Source organism: Apostichopus japonicus, chromosome 21 (genome assembly GCF_037975245.1).
Source record: "Apostichopus japonicus isolate 1M-3 chromosome 21, ASM3797524v1, whole genome shotgun sequence".
NCBI lineage: Eukaryota > Metazoa > Echinodermata > Holothuroidea > Aspidochirotida > Stichopodidae > Apostichopus > Apostichopus japonicus.
This window is the reverse complement of record NC_092581.1, coordinates 13,655,316-13,678,789: the sequence shown is the minus strand read 5'-3', so window position 1 is coordinate 13,678,789 and position 23,474 is coordinate 13,655,316. Positions and strand designations below refer to the sequence as shown.

Genomic DNA, 23,474 nt, shown 5'->3' with positions numbered 1-23,474 from the left:
GGTCACCCCTCTCGGTCTTAATCGAGATACAACTTGTTGTTCAATTATTACAGCATCCTCTTCTCCTCGAAGTGAGAGTTGAATATGAGAAAATCTCGAGCCATGATTGCATCCATCTAAAAAATGGCCTCATAAAAGTACACAGCCTAGAGCGAGCCATCCACAGACTGAAGCGAGAGCATGCATATATATCATAAATCCACGACTGCATCCGACTGTACTCCCTAGGATGCTCTCATAAATATCAATAATACTTTTCCTAGGTCACTTCATCTGATATGCTATTCGTGGTTATGATTACTTTAACAACACATCCCATTCTTTGATTAAGGATAAGAGCTCCTGTAATGGTCCGTCTCTTTTTTCTCCAACCTCAAAAGATGCAATCAATGAGAGAGGAATTACCTGGATTGCAATCTCAGTTTTCACGAGCTCTACATGGATATCTACGCCTACTCTAGCTGTAAAAATTGACACAACTCCGCCAAACATGACCGTACTACAGGGGCGGTTCTGCATGAGAAAATGATAAAAGACGAATAGCTTCTTTTAGAAGCAGACGATCTATATGCGATAGTTTTATGAAAAAAATTGTTTTTTTTGGGCTCACAAAATTCCTGTAGATGGACGACATTCTAAGAGTCAGATGCTCAGAGACATAATTGAGGCGATAGAGTAGAAATTGAAGGTGAAATGCCAGACAAAAAAATCCTTGCTAAGTCCATGGTTTACAAATTAAACCGATTTGAAGAGGGGGACAGAGTTTGCAATTGAAGATGCAATATGTTCTGTTGTACATAATTCAAGCTTGAGACCAATTTGCATTCGGAAGATGAAAATAGCAGAGCGACCTTGAAGAACCTGTTCCACGCTTATATCAGAGAATCTTCTGGACTAGCTGGCTCAATATGAGAGAGAGAAATTAAATTTACTGTCTAAATTCGAGTGTCATTTTCAAGGTTTCTGGTACTCCTTATGGTAATAACATATCGCTTTTCCTTCCGTTAATTGTCACTGGGTGAGAAAATTATTAGTACTGTACACCATTTGTGCATTCACTTGCTGTTTGAGTTTGGTTACAAAGAAAATTGACATCTAATTAAGGAGGATACTGTACATGCATACACTAGTATGATAAGTCATGTGAGAAATGCAAACTCATTGACTAGCTTGCTTTACTGGTACAACGCTAAACGAAAGATGAGATACATTGCACCTTGAAAAGGCATCTTAAATCTGCCTTTTGCATCTACATAAGAGCTGTACATTTGAACCTGATCAGAATCTTCGCTGGATCAAAAGTTATATTGCATAAAATATGTATATATGTCATATTTTGATCTGGGATCTGAGGGCAGCGCACCTTGATTCAGAAAGCATTTTACAAATGTTGATATTAAACTTTTCTATTGATATCCATATATATATTCTTCAAACACAGGGTTTAATTAAGTATATTATTTCCTGGATAAATTAACGTTCTTTAAAAAGCACTAAAGACACCATAAGCCCACTTTTTAATCCAGTGTGGCAAGAATCTAGTGATGTCTGAGTCACAACAAATATCACCTCAATTACAAATAAAAAACGGGGAAAAATTGGGAAACACTTTATTTTTAAATGACCGGAGTCATGTCTCTACTCGAGTCAGAAAGACTATAAACGACTGTCCGTACCAACTTTCAAAGTAAGTTGCACTTTACAACTCTGCTTCTACCCCAGCTTCAATGAGCTTTCCAAAAATTTCCAAACCTTTCTTCCATACAGACAAATTGCTGGCTAGTACATACAGATATATATGCATACTCCTAGTAAGAAGCAAATATTAATCATGGTTCTGCATTCAAGCTCCGGCCATTTATACATGTAGCACAGCGTCAAGAATTTTGTGCAAATCAAAGAGAGATACCTAAAGTCTGTTCGTTAGTTTATCTTTCTGCAATCTGTCAGCTTCCCACTCAGTTTCCTTTGATATCTTTTTTACCTCTCGATCCAGACTGAGACCTGATATCCCAAAACTAAACACCCGACAGGCTTCCACGAGCAGATCGGAGACCTTGTGCAAGCAGAGACAGGCAACCGGGAGAATCAAATCGGTGGGGATTCTTTTCATGTGACAAACAAGAGAGAAAATTTAACAGACATGGCTCCAGAAGAAAACGACAAATGTTTGCAGACCTTGCCTGAAAATTGACATTATAAACCAATTAGGGGGGCAAATATAGCCCTCTTCTCGGTTTTCTGTGTCAACTGGATAAGAAAAGAGAGAGGAACTTTGACAATAGCTATAACTATATCTATGGCTGTAGGCTAGGACAGTGCTCCATGCCCACTAAACATTGAGAACGATATGAAGAAACACAGCAAACAGATCTACTATCTAGTATATATTTGAAGGGATATTCCAATGGGTTATCGTTTGTTCCAGGCACGGTAGAACGAGAGTGCTAAGGTTGTGGGGAGACAGGTATGCGAGGAGCGAAGAAAATTAATGAGATAATTTTTATTAAAGAGTTTTGTGATGATTTTCAGCATCACTCACAGTAACAACAGATCATACAAACAGACAGCATGTAGCAATCATAAAGTGACAGACTTTTAAAGTTTTGTGTAAAAATATTCCGACCTTATGTAGAGTTAACTGTGACGTCATCATGCTAACTCAATTTTGCCTGAAATGTCAAAATGTGTCATAATGAGCTAAAAATGTTTTAGTTTAGTGACATACAATCCATTTATCCACAGATGGAATCATTCCATGTGCCAAGAAGTCACCAACAATAAAATTTAATATAGAAAGTGAATTATATTCTGAAATTGTTTGAAAGTAAAGGTAAAATTAAACATAGATTAAATTATTACAGGGCTAAAATTTAAAAGCTTTCAATGAAATTTACAGATGTGTGCTTAACAGAGAAAACCAGACTACATTCTATATGCCCTCATATCTAAAATCTACACATCCTACAAAAGTTATTCCAAAACTTACTGGTTTGGATATTTACGAGTGACGAGCTTACCTGTCTCCTCACAACCTTAGCACCTCATTCTACCGTGCCTATAAAGTCCTGGTAAATAAATAACACTGTGCGCCCTCTATGACCGGACCCCCCTTCCGGTCCCTCCTCCTTTCTCATGAGACCATTCCTAAAGAGTGGCCTCACGGACACGGGAGTGGGGGTGGCAAGGTCTGGCCACCCCCAACGACCCCCGTCGAGTTAACTTCCCAAAGTGAACCCCTAACAAAAAATTCACTGACGCCTTCTTAGCAGGGGGGAGTGTAACCCTCCCCGGCGCAGCGGGAAGGGGGGACACTCTCCTGAACCCTGCAGGCGGAACTACCCCTTACACTAACAAGGAGCCTAAAGATTTACGGTCCGCCACTTGTTACCCTTAGATCAACTTAGGTGAGAACGTAAGTGGAAGACTATGTACGCAAACGCATACGGAAACACATAGGTACACTCACCGATAGACATAGTCGATGGCTCTCTGGTGGATGGTGGTTCTGTCTATCTGGTGTGAAGCTCGGAGTCATGAGTCAAGTCGAGCGACCGCTCCTCCGTCCGGCTGTGTCCCACCACCCTCTCGGGGGAGGGAGGCGGGAATGGAGACAGGTAAGCTCGTCACTCGTAAATATCCAAACCAGTAAGTTTTGGAATATTTACTTCGCTCCTCGCTTACCTGTCTCCTCACAACCTTAGCACCGAGTGGCACTGCCCGATGGTGGGAGGCCCGAGGGGTGGGACCTGTTACCCACCGGACCTCGCATCACCGCGCTACCAAATGCCGCTTCGGCGTGTAAAGTGTCGGTCAAGTAGCAGGCGACGAACGTAGTTGGAGTTTTCCACGCTGCTGCTTTGAGTATGTCCTCTACCGGGATGCCGGCGAATAGGGCTGTAGAGGCCGCGACCCCTCTGACGTCGTGAGCCCTTGGTCGGGAGGTCCCCGATGTGAACGGGCGTATGATCTCTACTAGCCACCTGGATAGAGTGTCTTTGGAGGCCGCTGCGTAGGGTGGTCGTGGTATGATGAAGAGAGAAGTTGATTGTCTTAACTTCTCTGTCTTGTTCAGGTACCACTTCAGTGCCCTGACTGGACACCATCGTTTGTCCTCGGCTACTGATGACCTGGTCTTAATTTCCGGGATGAAAATGTCTCCTGGCAAGAAGGTCAAGGTCTGGTTCTTTGCAATAAATGACGGGTCTGGAACCATCCTCACCCCGTGGCCCTCAAATCTGATGTGATTCTGCTTGGTGGATAGGGCGTGGAGGCAACTCCTCCTTCTTGCTGACGCAACTGCGACGAGGAAGAGTGTCTTTTTTGTGAGGGCAGCCAGGGAGGCGTTAGCCATTGGTTCGTATGGTGGTCCTGCCAGGGCATGTAACACTGCTGAGAGTCCCCAGGAGGGGGCCAGCCGTCTGATCTGTGGGCGACGATTCGCCATGCCTTTGATGAGTTGTGCAATGTACGGGTTATTGCTCAGTGTGGAGCCATCTGGGAAGCCCTGGTGGATGGCAGCGATGGCCGACCTGTAATTCCTGATAGTGGAGACTTGTTTCCCTTCTCCGAAGAGTGAGAGGAGGAACTCGGCTATCTGTGTCACAGAGGCAGCAGGCAGCAGTATCTGTCTCGGTCGGCACCATTGGTCGAACTTCCGCAGACGGGAATCGTAAGTCGCTGCGGTCGTTCCCCTTCTAGCGTCGGCTGCCATCGCGGCAGCTGCTTCTGAAAAGCCTCTCTGTCGTAGGGAAGACCGGACAGCCTCCAGGCAACTAATTGTAACCCCTTGATGTCTGGGTGGGAGAGAGTTCCCTGTCTCTGGGACAGTAGGTGGGGCTTGTCCGGTAGAGTCACTGGGACGTCCATGAGGAGTTGGGGGATCTCGGCGAACCAGGGTCTGCGAGGCCAGAACGGGGCTATTAGTGTGAACCTGCCCTTGGAGTTCCGAATTTTCCTGAGGACTTGTCCGATCATACATAGCGGCGGGAAGATGTACGCATCCATGTGGTCCCAGGAGAGGGACATTGCGTCCGTGTGGTAGGCCAGGGGGTGGAATCGTCTGGAACAGAAGGTCTGGAGTTTGTTGTTCTTGTGTGTTGCGAACAGGTCTATCGTGGGCCTGCCGAAGATCGAAAAGATTCTGTCGCAAGTCTCCTGTTCCAGAGACCATTCGTTGGGGTCTATATGCCCCCTGGATAGGGCGTCCGCCATCACGTTGAGCTTGCCTGCGATGTGGGAAGCCCTTAGGATCGTGCCGGAGTCCTCGGCCGCTGTTATCACCTCCCACGCGAGTCGGCACAGTCTCTCTGAGCGGGTGCCCCCCTGCCGATTGATGTAGGCCACCACTGTCGTGTTGTCGGTGAAGATTGTGGTTATCGTTCCCTGTACGTGGTCGTTGAAAGCTTCCAGGGCTCTTTTGACCGCCATCATCTCCAGGATGTTGATGTGGAGAGATGTTTCTGTTTGGGACCACGTCCCCCATGCTGTGCGATTGCTCCAGTGAGCTCCCCATCCGGACAGTGACACGTCCGTCGTTATCGATGTCATTGGTAGCTGTATCGCGAAGGGTACCCCTGAACTCCAGTTGTTTGGGTCGAGCCACCATCGAAAGTGTTGTGTGACCTCCTCTGACCTGTAGATGAGCGTTGTTTTGTCTGGGTCTGTAGGGTCTGCGGACCTCAGCAGGTGCAGTTGCAGAGGTCGCATGTGTAGCCTGCACAGTCTCACTATATCGACGAGGCTGGCCATGAGTCCCAGGGCCCGGAGCCGTGTCCCCGTTGGTGACCCCCGGTGTGCCAAGATCTGTTGTGTGGTCGCCTTGACTGCCGCGACTCTTTCTTCTGAGGGTCGGGCTACCCCGGTGGTGAAGTCCAGTATGGCCCCGAGGAACTGGATCGTCTGGGAGGGTGATAGCCGTGATGTCTTCTGGTTCACGATCCAGCCCAGTTCTTGAAGGGTCTGGAGCGTTTTGTGGACGTTGTTGGTTGCTTCCGATAGACTGTTCCCTACTACCAACCAGTCGTCTAGATATACGTAGAGGGTGACCCCTCTTTTTCTGAGGTAGGCGACTACTGCTCCCGCGACTCTCGTGAAGGTTCTGGGAGCCGTGGCTAGGCCGAATGGGAGCGCCCGGAACTGGTAGTCTTGTTCTGCGTACCGGAATCGTCGGTGTTCTTTGTGTATCAAGATGTGCAGGTAGGCGTCCCGTAAGTCTACGGTCGCCGCCCACATGCCCTTTCTGAGTAGGGGTAATATTAAGTTTAAGGTCTCCATACGGAAGTGTTTTGGTCTGATGTGTTTTGTGTTCAGGGGTTTTAGGTTTAGAATGGGACGCCAGGTGCCGTCCCGTTTTTTGGTCAGAAAAAAGGAGGACCGGAAGAGTGGTCCCGTCTCTTCCGGAACTCTTGTAATTGCCTGCTTGGCCAGCAGGGCCAGAATTTCCCCTTCTAGGGCTAAGCGTTTGACGGGGTCCGTGGGTGTGAGTGTCTGCCTTCCTCCGCCCCCGAAAGGTGGGCTGGAGGAGAATTCTATTTTGTACCCGTGTTTGACTGTGTCCAACACCCACTTGTCCCCGCCAATAAATTCCCATTGCTGGGAGAAGTTTGTTAGTCTCCCCCCCACCGGCGGAATGGCCGCGGTGAGGTGGGCACCCCTAGGGCTGGGCGGCGAACGCTGGTCGATTGGAGGAGCGGTCACTGTCCCGTCTGGTCGACGTGGAGCCTCTGCCTCCTCTGGGGGCCCAGGGGCGGGTTGGACGGAAGGCTGCCCCCCGGCTTCGGCCTCTGAGAGCTCCTCTGCTCATAGATTTGGCGGGTGCTGCTCTCGTTCCCCTAGGTGCTCTGCTCTCCCTCGGGCGGAAGGGTCTGGTTCTCTGGGTAGGTGGGGGTCGGAATTCTGATTTGGCCAGAGTCTCCCTTCGGGCTACCTCTTCCTGGAGTTTCTTTTGGAAGCAGCCCGCAAAAAGGTCTTCCCCGAGGATTGGTAGTTCCAGCATTCTGTCCTTCGCCTCCGTCGAAGGCCAGTGGATGGCGGAGACGATGTTTTGTCTACGGGCCTTAACGGACCTGGTAGCGACCCTTGCAAATTGATCGTACGCGAGTCTGACGAGGGGGCCCAGCAGCAGGAGGAGCTGGCCCGCTTCGTCCCTGGATACTTGGCTGCTGTCCTCAGGGAGCTGTTGGTGGTGTCGCATAAGGACTTCGGCTGATAGCATTAGTACCGATGCGAACTTCATGCCCGAACGGGCTGCCATGTCCACCTCTACCAAAAGCTCTTCTAGCTTCCTCTGGTCCGGGGTCTTGAACACGTGTGTGGATGAGGCCCCTTGTTCGGCTTTTAATCTCTCCTTGGCCTCCTGGGGAATGGTTGGGCATCTGAATAGATCCTTCCATGCCTCGTCAGGTACCCTGACCGCTCTATCTGCCCTGGCCGGGAAGGCCGTCCACTTGGTCTTGTTGGCAATGGCCTCAAATCTGTCATAACAGGTTGCGTCTACTGGTATGGTAGTTTTGGGCTTATATGACGCTTCGCCGGTCGCCGTCAATTTTGATACCCGGCCCGCCTTCTGCGGTTGCGTCTCGGGTTCCTCGAACCCCAGGTGTCGTCTGAATATGTCTGCCGCCCGTGTTATTAGCTCCTGTGGGAGGGCTCCTCCTGTCACGGGTGCTTCCTCCGGTTCGTAATTGTGACCAAAGCTGTCCTCCATAGGATCGTAGTCGAGAGGATCTGGATCTATGGGCTCCCCTTCGTCCTCCAAGCCGGAAAGATTCACCGACGCTCTGCAATCCAGAGCGTCCGGGTCCGGGGCCGGTTGCGGGGCCATGGTCGATACGGGGCTGGTAGGGCCCGGTGCCACGTCGGCTACCGTGGACGTCCTTTGCTCCAGCAGGGGCCGTAGCAGGCCGGTGAGTTTGGAAAGCCAAGCTGGTTCCTCTTCCTGACGCCGTCTCGGGGACCGGCGCCTCCTCTTGGATCTTCTGTATCCATCGTCGGAAGAGTCCGAGGACTCGTCGGAGATTGGAGAGTATCTCTTCCTCTCTCTACGTCTTGGGGATCTTGTATGCGACCCCGATCTCTCCCTTCTGGGTCGGCGGGAGGACTCTCTCTCCCTACTTTCTCGGGCCGGGATCTCCGTCGGAACCCGCCTCTCCGGCTCCCTGTCCGGCTCCCTGGAACGGGACCGGCTCCGTCTCCGCGTCCCCTCGGTTGCTCTCTCTTTAGGACCCGAGCCTCCCACGGCCGGGGGGCCGCGCTCTGTGGGTCTGTTTAGCTGCGGCCCGGACTGAGACGGAGTCTCCAGCCCGGCCGAGCTGTGCCTCTGCTTTGGAGGTCTTTTCCTGGCAGGAGCCTTGCCTTTGCTCCTGCCCTTCCCTCTGGCCGTAACTGATCCGGACGTAGCCGGGGCCGTTAGGGGAATTCTTTCTCTTTCTCTTTCCTCTCTCTCTACCTCTTTCTCTCCTTCGGCCCTCTCCTGGCCACTCTCCTCCACCTCTCTCTCTACTACTCCCTCCTCCTCTCTATCTCCCGTTATTCCTGGAACCTCCGGCGCCCCGATTGCGCTCGGGATCGAGTCCAGCCTTCCCTGGAGCTTGCTACGTAAGCCCTCAAGCCACAGGTCGATGTCCTGCCACTGAGCTGGTGTAAACTTAATACACACCAGGCAGGGGTCTCGTCGAGTGCAGGATCTGCATTTTGGACAAAGGTCGTGTTCGTCCCAGGCTCTGCCTGGGCGAAACATAGAGCAGTTGATGCACTTCAATGGATTGCGTGACATGCTGAATAACCGGATTAAGGAAGATTACTTCTTAGTGATAAATGAACAACCATAGAAGCTTAACGTAAGAGGGGAGAACTAGGGAGGGAATTAGGCTTAGGTGGAGCGTAGCGTAACCTAGCAACGGTAAACAAGGTAACGCTACGGGGTGGCCTAACATGAAAATGCAAGCTGAAACAAAAATGAGAGAGCGAGAAATACATACGAAAAAGAGTGAATATATGTGAGCAATATGAATCCCCAAAAGGGGGACGAGAGAAACTAATTGGGGGGAAGAAAGCTAGTAAACAAGCTAAGAAAACACAAAAACAACAACACGCTATAGCGTGGGGAGGAATAGGGCGGGAACCTAGGCAGTTTCGCGGAACTGCTAACCCCGCCGCAAACCAACCCGAGGAGGAAACGCACTACGAAAACAGTCCCCAAAACCCTCCCTTTTTGATAAAAAGGATACTTATCGGTCAGGAAAGGACTGTCAAACTTCTAAAGATCCGAAGCTAAAAAACTTCCGGCGATCGTCGAAGAAAACCAAGACAATTTTCCAAGGAAACTATCCACAAGAAAAATATGCGTGTAGGCACTTGGAATGGTAGAATGAAAAAGGAGGAGGGACCGGAAGGGGGGTCCGGTCATAGAGGGCGCACAGTGTTATTTATTTACCAGGACTTTATAGGCACGGTAGAATGAGGTGCTAAGGTTGTGAGGAGACAGGTAAGCGAGGAGCGAAGTAAATTGTGTCATTTTAGAATTTAGAACTATTCTTCCCCCCCCCCTGCCCCTGCATCCCCTTCCCCTCTGACCTGCAACATTTCAAGGTCAACACTCCCTTCCTCTTCCTTCCAAATCTACCAATCTGAAGGCTTACTATACTACACGGAGTGTTTCCGAATCTCAAACACTTGAAACCTAGCAGCCAACATCATCATCCTCTTCATAGTAACCAAAGCACAACATCTTCAACGCTAGATCTACAATCACACTGCTAGGACAGAATACCCCCACTTTATGGCAGTCCATCTGGTTAATATTAACAGGGGTATGTATTGGTAAGAAGAACTAAGTGGATATTCATTCTCTAATTGGTGGCTGCTTGGGAAACAAAGCTGGCACAGGAACATGTTAATGGATAGTGGTCCTTACATTAAGTGCTATGATGGGATGGGTTTCTCTCAATAAAATAAACAAAAACAAACACAAGGGCGAGATTGTCCTAAGTTACTATAACAGATGACGCACTCCTAAAAGCAAAACATGCTTTTTTTTTCTTTTTGGTGTTTCTTTTTACCTACAGTAATGTCAGAGTTAATTTATTATATCCAGAGTGATAGTATACAATGAATGAACAGTTTGCTTAGAGTTTTAAACAGAGTGAGAAAGTACCTGTTTGGCGGGCAATGTGGGGGGGCGGTGTTTCACTTATAATTATATATATTTCATGTTGTTTACATTTGGCAGTAATTCTTCTTTATGCTCAGATAATATGGACTGTCAAAAGTGTTTATTTTTTTTTTGGGGGGGGGGGGGGATGGGGGACTGTCTGATGTGAAAGGAATCCTATAAAATTATTTTACATCCATTAGTCCTGATCCAATTATGGGTCTGGAACAAAAATTAATGCATTTTCTCTGAATGAGGAACCTGGCTGGCAGGTGGGTGTATCTTTTATATCATTTTTTTTTTACATTTTGTTTACATCGAGAGATATTTCTAATTAATGCTCAGGATTTAAAAGGACATATTTTGACTGTCTGATGTACAGTACAAGCAATATGAAAGAGAAGAAGCCTATGAAATGTCCTCATCTAATGAGTCGATCTGGGACAAAAATAATGCTAGCTGTGCAATTTTCTTAATCATAATCTTCACAGCATGTTTGCCACTGGAGGTGGATTATTTGTACACATGTATGTATATTGAGAGGGGGAAGGGGGTATCGATAATGCCTACGAATATGAAATGTGGAACTAAATTTGCCTTCCCAGTCATAAAAGCTTTGCAATAATTTTATATCATATATGGTACTCTGGAAATTTAAACTGCTAAAGCATAAATCTTGTCCAACAGTTAATTGAAGAGCATGCAGTGTAACCCTTAATCTTTGTTATAGCAAAAGGAAAGTTTTATACCTCTAATTTTTCCATAAATTCTTACATGTTACATTAAGGATTTAAATCCTGACAGGTAAGTAAATCTAGGGGCCTCTATATTTTTGGAGAGAAGGTGCCCAGTGTCTTGTCAACATCTGCTGACTAACTACATTCCTGTAATGTTTTTCTTGGCCTAGGAATAAGTGACAGCTTGACTTCTTTCTAATGTGAGTATTACTGTATTTTTTTGTCAAATGGACTGATCACGTAATCGATACATTGGGTGAGTGCATGTCATGCCACTGATTGATGAAATGGAACCATTCTAACGAATAGAAAAGATGAAAGTTTTTATTGCAAGTTCTGTAAAAGTTAAGTATGATTTATTGCTACAAATATTTACCATCCTATCTTGCATCATGTAGCATATTAGGTCGACAAGTTTACTATGACGGCTGCAGAGTATTAGATGCTCAAAATATAACAAGACTTGGTCAATAAAAACACCTCTCATTGACTTGTTTTCCACCAAAATTCATGTTTAATGAGCATTACAATACAAGTCATGTTATTGGTCTTATTTGTATTACTAACATGCAAATTGGAAAAGCAAATTGGAAAATATAACAAGGGCCTTTATATGTTAGGCATGGAAATGATGCAACAATTTTTTGACTGACAAAATTTTGTTACCCTACTTGCCATGTGTTTATATTCTCAATGTCTAGTGAAAAGAGCAAGTGACTTTTCCTTTGGTCTGAATTTCAAGGCCTGAATCTAGAAAAGGTGTCAAAATAATTTGATCAATTTGTAATCTTACTTTGAGTAATTAAGTTTGGTAAAGTTTTTGACCACAAATTAAAAAGGTTACTGCAATGTAGGGATGCTCAATTACCTCTTTCAATGATTTCATTTCATACCACTTAATCTAACATTGCTTCTCACACAAGAATGTTTCAATTATGCTCGGGTACAACCATAAAGGATTCTTTTATACATGACAAAGCATACCTTGACTTGAACAACATCTAAAAATACCAGTGACTATAATGTACAGATAATCTCAGAGGCCTGATAAATGACTGCAATCATTTAAAAGTCAATTTCGGTGAGATGGCTAGTCGTTAAAGTTCCGTTAATTAGCTCCTCTATCAAGAAAATGGAAGTGAGAGGTCAAACATCAAGCCTTAAAAATACTCTGACTAACCTCTCAGCTATGCGAGGTTGGAAAAGCTGAATAGGTGCAGAGGAATATATACGATCTATGAGAAACGTACTCACATAAGAACAAGCAGCTCAGAAAAGTTCATCTGGCTTGGATGGCAAAATCGGCAAAAAAAAATATTTGGCTTACATGATGCAGGCATAATTGCTTCAGTATTAACGAAAAGTTTAGCACAGATGACCTTCCAGACACACAATTAACAAACAATAGTTTTCTCATGATATATCTATATACTGTACCAATTGATGCAGAGTTCATCAATCCTATATTTCAGTTATAGTGTTTCTAAGTATTCAGATTGTGACCTCTGAACATTGACCATTACCTGCAATGACCTTTGACTGAATCGAACCAAAAACAAATTGGTTGCCTGTACTCAATAAGGTGGATCGACATACAACCTCTGAAGTAATTTAAACTACCATGAACTTATTGAGTTACGGTGTGTACGAACCATGATGTTGCACACACATACTCATACAACACACACAGATGCACACGCCATCATATAGTTGGTTTACCTTCTGCGAGAATGTTCTTTTTTTCTGTTCACTTCAACTAATTTACACTGTAATAGTCAACATGTACCTACAGACGCTCAGTTCCAATATGCCCAGCAGCTTGATTTGAACATGAAATACGAAACTATATTTCCATTTCATTAATATAGCTAAAGCAAAGATAAAATCAGGCAGTGATAATGATGGTGCCATTGAAGGGGAGGTTCTTTCTATGAGGGAGGTATGAATGGATATATATCTAAATGAAAGATCAGCTTACTGGGGTGTGTGGGGGTGGGCGGGGGATACTAAGAGGGATATAATCAGATCATTCTCTGTCTGATGGAAAAGCATTTGACAGAGTGACAGGAAAACTTGGGAGAGAGGCACTGATGACGATAAGTAAAAGGCAAAGCAGGATAAAGATTTATCAATATTTGTATAAGTTATCGATAAGGATTTTTATGTTACTAATTAAACCACAGACTAGTTTCTGTATGCAAGGAATTATATCTAACACAGAATTACTCCATGTGTCACTCCATCTCACATAGGACCCTCATGCTGAAGACATGCAACTTCAAAGCTTCGATTTCATGTAAAGCTAAACATGCATACACAGTGTGTTGATAATATACGTATTCAGTGTTACAGGGGACTGAGATATTGAGGCGTGGGTCGCTGATGGGGTCCAGGAGAGGGTTTCTTGCTAATGATTAATTAAACCAACTGATGCTTTAGGTATATATATCTATTTGTCAGTCTCTGCTTGGATTACTAATTACATTCACTTAACTGCTTTATTTAATTTCCAGTGGGCGGTCTTGATAAAATTGCAGATTTGCAGACACATGTAGACTGTAGAACAGTTATAGCAGGGCAATATTTTATGGTAACCACTCAGCGGAAAAGCTGTGAATTAGTTTAAGTGATTCGTGTGGAATGAAAATTTAAATCTGTTACATTTTTTTTATAATGCATGTCTAGCCTCAGGATACTTGTTTACACATACTTTATTGAGTACACTGTTACTTGTTTATACACATACTGTAAACCTCAATTGCATCTTTGACTAATACACTGTTGTTCCAACATTTACAGTAATTCTCAGTTGCCTGTGGCAACATTAAGATTACCCCCAGAATATGCTAGAAAGTCAATTTAATAAGACTCAAATTTAGTGAGAAATTTAACTTATCCTTGAGAATCATGTTTTTATTGTCCTAATTAAGTCCTTCTGTTTGTCTAAAACTTACTTTGGATGGTAGTTATTACTGCTAGAGACATGCCATATATACATATATACCATATAACTTGAAGCAAATTCCCTACCCCCTTCCCTTAATTCTTTCTTTGTCCCTCCACTGTTAATCTCCTACCTCTCCTCTTCCCCTGTTGGTTTCTTTCTTTCTTCTTTCCATCCCTTGTCTACTAATCCCTTTACATCTATCTCTTTGTGTTCACCATGCTCATTAAACCTGTCTGTATTCTGTGCGTGTTTTTGTCCCGTCTGTTATTGTTACTTGTCATTTAGCCTTTGAAGAAGATCCTGCTAGGATCGAAACGTCAGTCCAACTTACTTTTACACATTCTCCTACACAGGCTCTCTAGTGGATAAGCAGTTTGCTAACAGTTTTATTTTATTTTAAGAAAAAATTTAGACAAAATCATATACTGTTGACCTTGAAGTCTCATGGTAGTCAGTAACCGACATCAGACTATTCATTAAACGGATACTCAAGAAAAGGCAACTCTTCCCGCACGAATACGGAATACATTTTCCTTAGCTGTTTTGGAGAGCTTTTCATCACAAGCTTCTCTGTCACCTATTATATATGTTGTAATTAATGATGGTTTCTTCTCCTTGATCAAAGTTCTACACATGTATATCATCAGTGAATCACACCAGTTATATATGACACGATATTTGACACAAAACTGAACATTCCTGGTTATAAATTTCCCTGTGGAGTAAATCCAACCAACGTCGTCGTGGGGAAATGCCTCTCTACTGAAAAACGGACATAAAATATGAATGGGCTTTTTGAGTAATTATTCCAACAAATTTGAAAATGTGAGTGACGTGTAAACAGCTGGCTGCAACAAATCATGTTACTTTACATCTTAATCCTTTCTCCCTGCCCATCTTCATCTTCCCCCCCACCCCTTCCCTGCCCATCCCACAAACCTTTCATTCTCAATCTATCTGAAAATCATTCAAAGAAAACCTCATAAGGAACAATACAAAATCCTGTGACTGTTTTTCTCATAACCTTACAACTTGTGTTACATTACCAGTTCTGATCATACATTGTCAAATTTCCCCCTCTGCCACCATCAGTCATTCAATTATATTTTCAATTTATTCCACGTCCTTGTAAGACTGTGATTACACTGCAAATTATTTTACCTCCGCATCGGCGGGATTTCAAACGATGTTTGTTTCATCCCTAATACTTGCGAAATGTATGATCTGGGGAGCACTGATTCGCTCCGGGCAGAATACTACACGAACTTCCCAACAGTCTCAATTTTGTAGGATAATTTTTACTTCTTCTTTACCTCCAGTTTGTTTGGTTTGGATTTGAAGTCATCCTTCTTATCTTTCTTTCTTTACTTTTTATCATTTTTAGAAGCATGCTGCTGCTGATATTTCTATTCTGAAAAGAAATTTGGAAATTATTTTACTTCCAGTGAGTAAAATAATTTATGTATGAGGATATGTTTGTATTGTTTCATAGCCTTAAGTGCTAGGGTCATATGACTAGAGGCATGCAGAACTGCTGCATTTTGCATTGGGTAGTCATTTTAAGAAATTCTGAGCAACAATAAGTCATGTGATATTCACATAAAACACTCATAGAGTCATACAGACTTCCATGTACAACTAAGGCAGGGATACTGAATGTTCAAACGAACCTTTCAACAACAGGCCACTTGATTGGTCCATAACCTTGCTACCATTTTAGGTAAAAATACTTACAAAGTTCTAGTTACATGAAGGAGTATGAATAATTAATGAACCATGTGTCCACAGTTTCGGTTGTGGGTGTATCCAGAGGGTGTGTGTATCTTGGTGGAATGGCCGATGATATGAGGAGACGGGGAGGGGAGTAAGGTAAGCCGAGTAAATGGTTGAGAAACTCTCCTGAAAGTGGGTCACAAATTTGGGCAATTATATCCTTCAAATGACACTCAGAACACACTATTTAGCATCAAAATATCTCAAAGATAATACTTGTGACAAGGTCCATCTGAAGATGTGAGATGCTCATTTTATTTTGTGAAGATGTGAGATAATAATTAGAAAACAAATTAGCAACAGGCAAAAAGTGATGTTTACTACTCTGAAAAACACCCACACTTCTATATTATTTGATGAATGATACTATACCCAAAACACGATAAAACAAAAAGCAACAAAATATGGAATGAAAAAAAAATGCTCAATAATCCAGGAGGTTGACAGGTGACCTAGAATGTATATCTGTATGATATAAGCCCAAGTAAAGATAATCGCACATTTCATTTGCAAATTATGGTAGATTGCTACGTCAAAGCAATTAGTGAAATTTCAGCCTTCCCCAATGCTCCATTTCTAGAACAGATCGAGAGAATTTCCTCGCTTGTTGCTGCGGTCTGCATCGAGATCGACGACGCAGCACAGAGCCGAGGTAATCCGAAAGAGCCGATTGTCTTTGCGGATAAATTGCTTCATGCTGCATGAGAAAGGCAACAGGCAATGTTTATCTTATTGTGATATATATACAGTAGAGAAAGTGATTTTATGTGCAATCATAGTGACTGCTGGTCAATACTAATTGACAAATGTCTTGTTTATCTCCCATCAGCCAATATCCTCCATCTGATGTATGACTGATTGCTATTATTACCATCAAGGCAGAGAAGGTACAGATAGGTTTGCCAGAGTAATAATAATAAATGTTGCAATTACTGGCAAAGGGCAAACCTCTAAATCATCTGTTAGGGTTTTAAGTGCTAATGCTCCAAATTGTGAAAGATTATATTCCCCATTTTTTTTTTTTTTTTTTTTTTTTTCTGTGTGTGAAAATTTTTTGTAGAGTGTCAGTGGCACATTGCAAATGAGTCACAAGAGCTTTACTGGCTGTAACACCAAAATAAACCAAACATGCCAGATGATAACATTAGTAAATGGCAAAGTGGACATATTTCTTAAGTGTCAGCAGACTCATAACAAAGATCACAGACCTTAGTTTTTTATATGTATTTCTTTTTCCCAGTTTAACATGAGTCCCAGTGTAAAAAATACATAATACAAAGTGCTGAACAGTTAACTGAGACTTAAGGATATCTGATCTTCCAAATTATTTCCCAAGATTGTAAAATTGTTAATGAGAGTGCTAACTTCGAGAAATAGATCAAGCAAAGGAAAAGTACCATAACACCTTCTTGAAGCTTCAGAACAACAGTGACCCATTATTTCAACCTACCTAGCATATTTGGGGTAAAATCAGGATCATCTTTTTAACCCTTGTTTTTCATAAAAGTACTTTTTATTTAAATGTTCTTTTGATTCAATTAAGGCAACCAATGTTATTGTTGTGCCACAGTAGGCAATTTCTAGCAAGACCTGCCAAACAGTCAAACAGTTTTTAATTATTGTACAGTCCTCCAAGTCGACAAATTTCTGTTTTCGGATGACCAAAATCAGCTGTGGTGGTTGTCCGGTGAACGACAATCAATTCCGGACTGCATTGTTACTATCATAAATACCACCAAATACATGAAGTGATAAATTGGTATCACTCTCCATAAAAAATTTGTAGCTACTAAAGTCAGACAAATCAATTAGTGGAAGGCCTATGATTCATCACAATGGGGAGTTTCACTGGACCAAAGTTGGCATTCTATCCACTAAACCTACAGACTCCTACATTTTTTAAGGATAACCAAATTTGCTGTTCAGGCACAGCAAAACCAAAGACCTGGTTGTCTGAGGTATCACCAGAAATATCCTGAAAACTTTGGCCTGGTTTCTGATTTACTGGCTCATTAAAGCCTCTTGTAGTAAAACAAAGCTTTTGAACAAATGGCTACTATCTTATTTTGATGAGTGATACTTGTTTGATTTGATAAAATTCAACATGAAATGCACAAAGCTGTTGCAAATGATTGTTATGATTTCTTATGAACAATGAAAATCTCAAATATTCAGGAGTACTTTCTTACATTATGTAAACAGTAATGCAAACCTTCTCAAGGCCACATGTATGTTAATATGGACAACGGAGAATGGGGCATTTTACGCTTCTCTTTCGGCTTTTGAAGCTATTTACGGCATCATTTCACTAATTTAGAGTGCTCTGCTTAAATGCACAACAATGTTGATGATGATGGTGTAGGTACGTGTTTGGTTTACAGAACTTGTCAAACATTCACAAAGCATATAATTAGTCGAGTGTGAACGACCAATTGCCCCACACCATTCTCTACGTTTCCTTCATTTGTGAATCATTTTTGGAAAGAAACCCAAACTAAAATGCATCTACGAAACTGTCTACTGGTCTACATTTGGTCAATATTTTGAAATAATGCTGGGTATAGGTTATAGTGCTGCTTTCCGTTTATTTCACCGAATGGTAAATAACTGTTTTCCAGAAAAGTTCTTGGTTTGTTAACTGCCGCTACAGCCTCACACTTTTGCTTAAATGTTGCACATGTACACATTACAGTCCAGTGTACGACCTGATGAAATTGGAATGTAAATGAGGCCTTTTGTTTACAACCAAGGTTGCCATTCAGTACTAGTGCAAACAGGCCATGTTTAAATGGCAACTTTACAGTATATGTGAAATTTCAATTACAAAAGATGCTATTCTCCACAAATTGCTAGAAATGCTAGGTGACAAGACTGACTGGCCATTTAATGGAAAACAAGATTTCTGTAAATTATGTTGCAAGGGGCATTTGTTCTGTTAACGGTTAAACTAAAACAGCAGTGACAATTGTATAGGTTTGGTAAAATTGTTGGCCACACAGAGAAGGCTGCTTGCATTTGCTCATTCTTTGTAAATTTGTGGCTAATTTCCTGTGGAAATGAACTGTCTCATCATAATTTATTGTGATTGTAGAGAACTTTTCAAAACTGAATGAGATGATTTTGGCCTTCATGACAGATATCTCAATATCTTCAGTGTACAGACTAGCCACAGTGCTTGTGTAATACATTATCTATTGATTCAATACTTGACAAGGTCAGCCAACAATGGTTAGCTGTTTCTTTTGTGCAATATCAATGTGTGTGAATAACTGAATTGTTTCAATGTCATAGCTAATTGTCCTGAAACCCATTCCAAACTCACACATTATTTATTTTACTAAAAGTAAAACTGGCTTTGTACAAACTTAGAAATGACTGTGTCAAGATGCAACCTTATCAAACCTGCCTTTTGCAGAATACAATTTGGCAAAATTACAAAAATATTTATTTGAAACACACATTTAATACATATATATAAAGATACTTTCTTACAACTTGGTTAATGCATCCCCTTATCCCAACCCCCCCCCACCCCACAATGTTTTCTACACATTCTTCTAATGAATTACATTTTTTAACACACATACACAAAGTCCTACACAAATGTGGTTACAATGATGAGAATGATAGTAACATTTTTCATCTAAGTCACAGCTTCACTCAAACAAACTTTCTGTTCAGTCAGGAAACACCCCTCCCCAAGATGACATCACCCCCCCCACCCCAAAATGTGAGCATTGTCTAGAAGTGAGCACATACCTCAATGAGGAAGATGACAGAGTCCTTCCAACACAGAAGAGATGAAATCTCATAAAATGGTCTAATTCACAAATTTTATCCCTTTATTGGTTGCTTAAAACCACCGTCTAATTTCCTGCATGTGCCAAAGTTAGTTTGTAGCTTTAGTCATTTTAACATCCAATCATAATCTCCAAAATATGAAATTCCAGCAGAAATTTTCTTTGATATGTACAACATCCAACTCAAGGGGGAAAGAATTTTCTCTAAGAAAAAAAATTCAAATTCCACAGGAAAAAAAAGAATATATTTTCAAGTTTGCAAGAAGAAGACGATGACAATCTTTCCAAACACTCTGATTAAAACACCACAATGAAGAAGACACTTCAAAGCACAGCAACACCTGGATTTCATTAAAAAAGCAAACACGAATATTTACAAGTTGTCCCAGCTGTACCAGGTTATCAATAGGATGGTCCTGGACACAACATTGTGCCACTGACTCACACTCACAGTCTGCCTACAGAATAATAACCTTAGTTCCCTTTCTCTCCTCTGTGACAGAGAGAGAGAGAGACCAAACAAAACAAATCAGTCAAAGAGATGGAGAGCCAACCTTTGCCACAATTGAAAGGATTAAGTTACACATGACTCTGAATAGCTAACTGCTGCAGTGATGTATATAGCTGACAGGCAGTAGCAGCAGCAACAACAAAACATCAGTTTGTAAAAAGATACAGGGCTCCTCCAGTCAGAGAGAGCAGTTGCCAACCACATTAGAAACGAAATGCCAGGAATTCAAAGAATGTGACGATATGACCTGGGTCAGGACAGATTCTGACATGAGGAGAAATAGACCAAGATTGCCCCAGGATGCTTATCAGAATGTTTAATTCCACTGGACCAAAATGGCTCCCTACTGGGCAGATAGCTTTCTGATTTACAAGAGAAAATCTTAAAGCAGTACAGGCTTTATTTAACAAAAATATGATCACACAAACCAACTCTGACAACAAACTTTCTATTTGCCCATGATGCAAGTCATATTAAAGCCTGTCTATACAGTTGTGTTATGAGTATAGAGAGGAAAAGCTATGAAGAAAAGAGACTTTCCTAGAGTGGTTATGAATAGCAAACTTTAATAGTATGGCATTGTGCTGTATATATACTTAATGAAGGCCAACTGTAGTGTAAGTTCTGCACTGTGCTGTACTATACTACATTATACTAATTTTCCCTGCATTATCACTGTATTGTCAATTCAATGTATGGTATGGTATGGCATTTGTATCGTATAATATCGTATCGTATTGTCTACTTGTAATTTTCTAATTTGTATTGCATTGTCAACTTGTATCTTTTGTACTGTACTGTACTGTGTGGTACTACACTGCATGGTTCTGTTTTGTAATGCTTTGTTTTGATCTGTGATGTGTAATCAGAATTCCATATAGTGTTGTCAGCATTGCATTACATCATGATTGTAATGTATCTTGTTATTAATACTGCCATACCATCATAGTATTGTATCGTATTATCAGTATTGCATTGTACTGTATTATTATCATTGTATTGTATCGTGGTATCAGTATTGCATTGTACTGTATTATTATCATTGTATTGTATCGTGTTATCAGTATTGCATTGTACTGCATTATCATCATTGTATTGTATGGTGTTATCAGTATTGCATTGTACTGCATTATCATCATTGTATTGTGTCCTGTTATCAGTATTGCATTGTACTGCATTATCATCATTGTATTGTATGGTGTTATCAGTATTGCATTGTACTGCATTATCATCATTGTATTGTATGGTGTTATCAGTATTGCATTGTACTGCATTATCATCCTTGTATTGTATCGTGGTATCAGTATTGCATTGTACTGTATTATCATCACTGTATTGTAACGTGTTATCAGTATTGCATTGTACTGCATTATCACCATTGTATTGTATCGTGTTATCAGTATTGCATTGTACAGTATCATCATTATATTGTATCATGTTATCAGTATTGCATTGTACTGCATTATCATCATCGTATTGAATCGTGTTATCAATATCAAAATACAGTAAGTACACTACTGCACAGTTACATGTATTATTAGTATTGCATTGTTATATCATAATTATTGTATATATAATGTATCATCCCTGTACTGCATTGTACTATATTATCAGTAGTGGACTGTCCTATATCAGTACTATGATGCACTGCATTATCAATACATTATATTGTATTATCAGTAATTTATTATTATCAGTATTGTGCTATATTATCAGTATTGCATTATCATCATCATATTGTATCGTGTCATCAGTATTGCATTGTACTGTTTTATCAGCACGGGAATTGTACTGTACCAAAAGTCTACTGTTCTGTACTTCAGTCATGCATTACATAGTGCATTGTTATATCATAATTATTGTATTGTATGATCCCTGTACTGTGTTGTACTATATTATCAGTAGTGGACTGTCCTATATATTACCAGTACTATGATGCACTGCATTACCTATACATTATATTGTATTATCAGTAATTTATTATTATCAGTAAATATTATGCTATATTATCAGTAGCGCATTATACTACATTATCAATACTGACATATTGTATTATCAGCCCTGTATTGTGTATTACTGTAAGTTTTGCACTGATTATTAACACTGATCTGTTCTGTGCTATCATATTACTACATTGTATGTATTATTACATGCATATATACATGATTAATTATCATTACAAGCCACAAGCAAAACTTGATATCTGCTTTAAGAAGTAGCCATCACTACACAGTGTGAAATGAAGCCTTCAATAGCAACTGACGCACTAATTAACGTTTTGCACTGATTATTAAATGCGAAACCGAGACACACTGAGAAAGATTTTGACCAAGTTCATATGCATGTGCTTGCACACAATGTTTCTCATTATCCATGTTTTAAGAAATCCTTAATAGAAAACTGATAGGCAAGTAATAAAAAACCACCATAAGAGTACTTTCTTTGCTCTAACTCTCGTAAAAAAATTTTGCTTTTACTGTCGGTGAAATGGCTACTACAGTTATAAAGCAAGACGTAACGCTACAAACCTTGTTCTGCTTCAAGATCTCGAGAGCCGTGTTCACGTTGCCGAGATGATGAACGCGCAAATGTCCTTTCTCTCGTCTCTGTGGGTGGAAGAGAAGAAAAAGATGAAAACCTGGCATGACACGTTTGAATATATTAGCTTTGCAATTAAAGGACAGTATTACAGTAGTTGGCTATATAAACAAGAAGCATCCATTGTATACCTGGGATGATGGAAAGAAATCATAAACAGTAGCTGAAAATGCCTGAAAATCTTATTGGATTGATTTGTTTACATTAAAACTACTGTTGACACTATGATATAAGTGAGAATTTGGGACATAAGTGTCTCTTCTTTGCATTTTATTTCTTTCAATGAATTGGACTATTAATGTACCATCCATCCAGTTCAGTGTACGGTACTTAGAACATGTGCAATACATGTTATTTCCAGAATATTGAACTTACAAAAAACAGTTAAAAATATTTTCAGAAAAACACTAAATGAATGAAATACTTCTTTTCGTGGGGCAGGTTGGGAGAGGAAATGGAAAGGAAAATCAGCAAGTTACAGTAGGCAATATGTTAACTTGAAATTTTTTGGATTCAATCCACTGTCTTATCCAACATTCACATCACCCACCCACACCCACCCACCCACACCCAATCAATCTCTCCCCCCCCCCCAAATAAAATTGGAAACATCGTTCCTTAAAATAATTATATCACGATAAAACTTTCCTAGATAATCTGCACCCAATTAGAGCTGCTTACATCCATTTTGCACAACACGGTGAGTTCAGAGAAACATAAATTTGTGTAAAATCTACAGTACATGGAGATATATGGTATGTTAAACTAACAGTGTAGTGCTAATCCTTTCAGTGGATGGATCTGAAGCACCATTCAGAGCCAATTCCGACAGACTAAAATTATAAAAAAAATTGTGCATATTTTGGTTATTACTTTCATAACTTTACCAATATCAATATCATCAGTGTTGGCACTAAGTCCGTCAATACAATACACAGAGGAGACTATTGTTCAG

The 23,474-nt window shown here is 41.4% G+C and overlaps 2 protein-coding genes across 3 annotated transcripts in view; both read right to left on the bottom strand.

Moving 5' to 3' along the window:
• LOC139963062 (dystrophin-like) overlaps positions 1 to 23,474 on the bottom strand; it is a 237,055-nt gene that overhangs the window by 148,048 nt on the left and 65,533 nt on the right. For both annotated transcript variants that reach the window (XM_071963541.1, XM_071963540.1), the window contains exon 5: positions 22,450 to 22,527. In XM_071963541.1, coding sequence (XP_071819642.1) covers positions 22,450 to 22,527 — 78 coding nt within the window. The remainder of the gene's footprint in view (positions 1 to 22,449; positions 22,528 to 23,474) is intronic.
• Positions 6,168 to 9,505, bottom strand: LOC139962840 (uncharacterized). Its single transcript, XM_071963204.1, has 2 exons — positions 9,231 to 9,505; positions 6,168 to 8,777 (listed from the first exon to the last, which is right to left on the bottom strand). The coding sequence occupies exon 2, from the start codon at positions 8,774 to 8,776 to the stop codon at positions 6,656 to 6,658; it is 2,121 nt and encodes a 706-aa protein (XP_071819305.1). The 5' UTR covers position 8,777; positions 9,231 to 9,505; the 3' UTR covers positions 6,168 to 6,655.

What these genes read in the sequence shown, in the direction of transcription:
- LOC139962840 (XM_071963204.1), bottom strand. Translation starts at nt 8,776, where the DNA reads ATGTCACGCAATCCATTGAAGTGCATCAACTGCTCTATGTTTCGCCCA.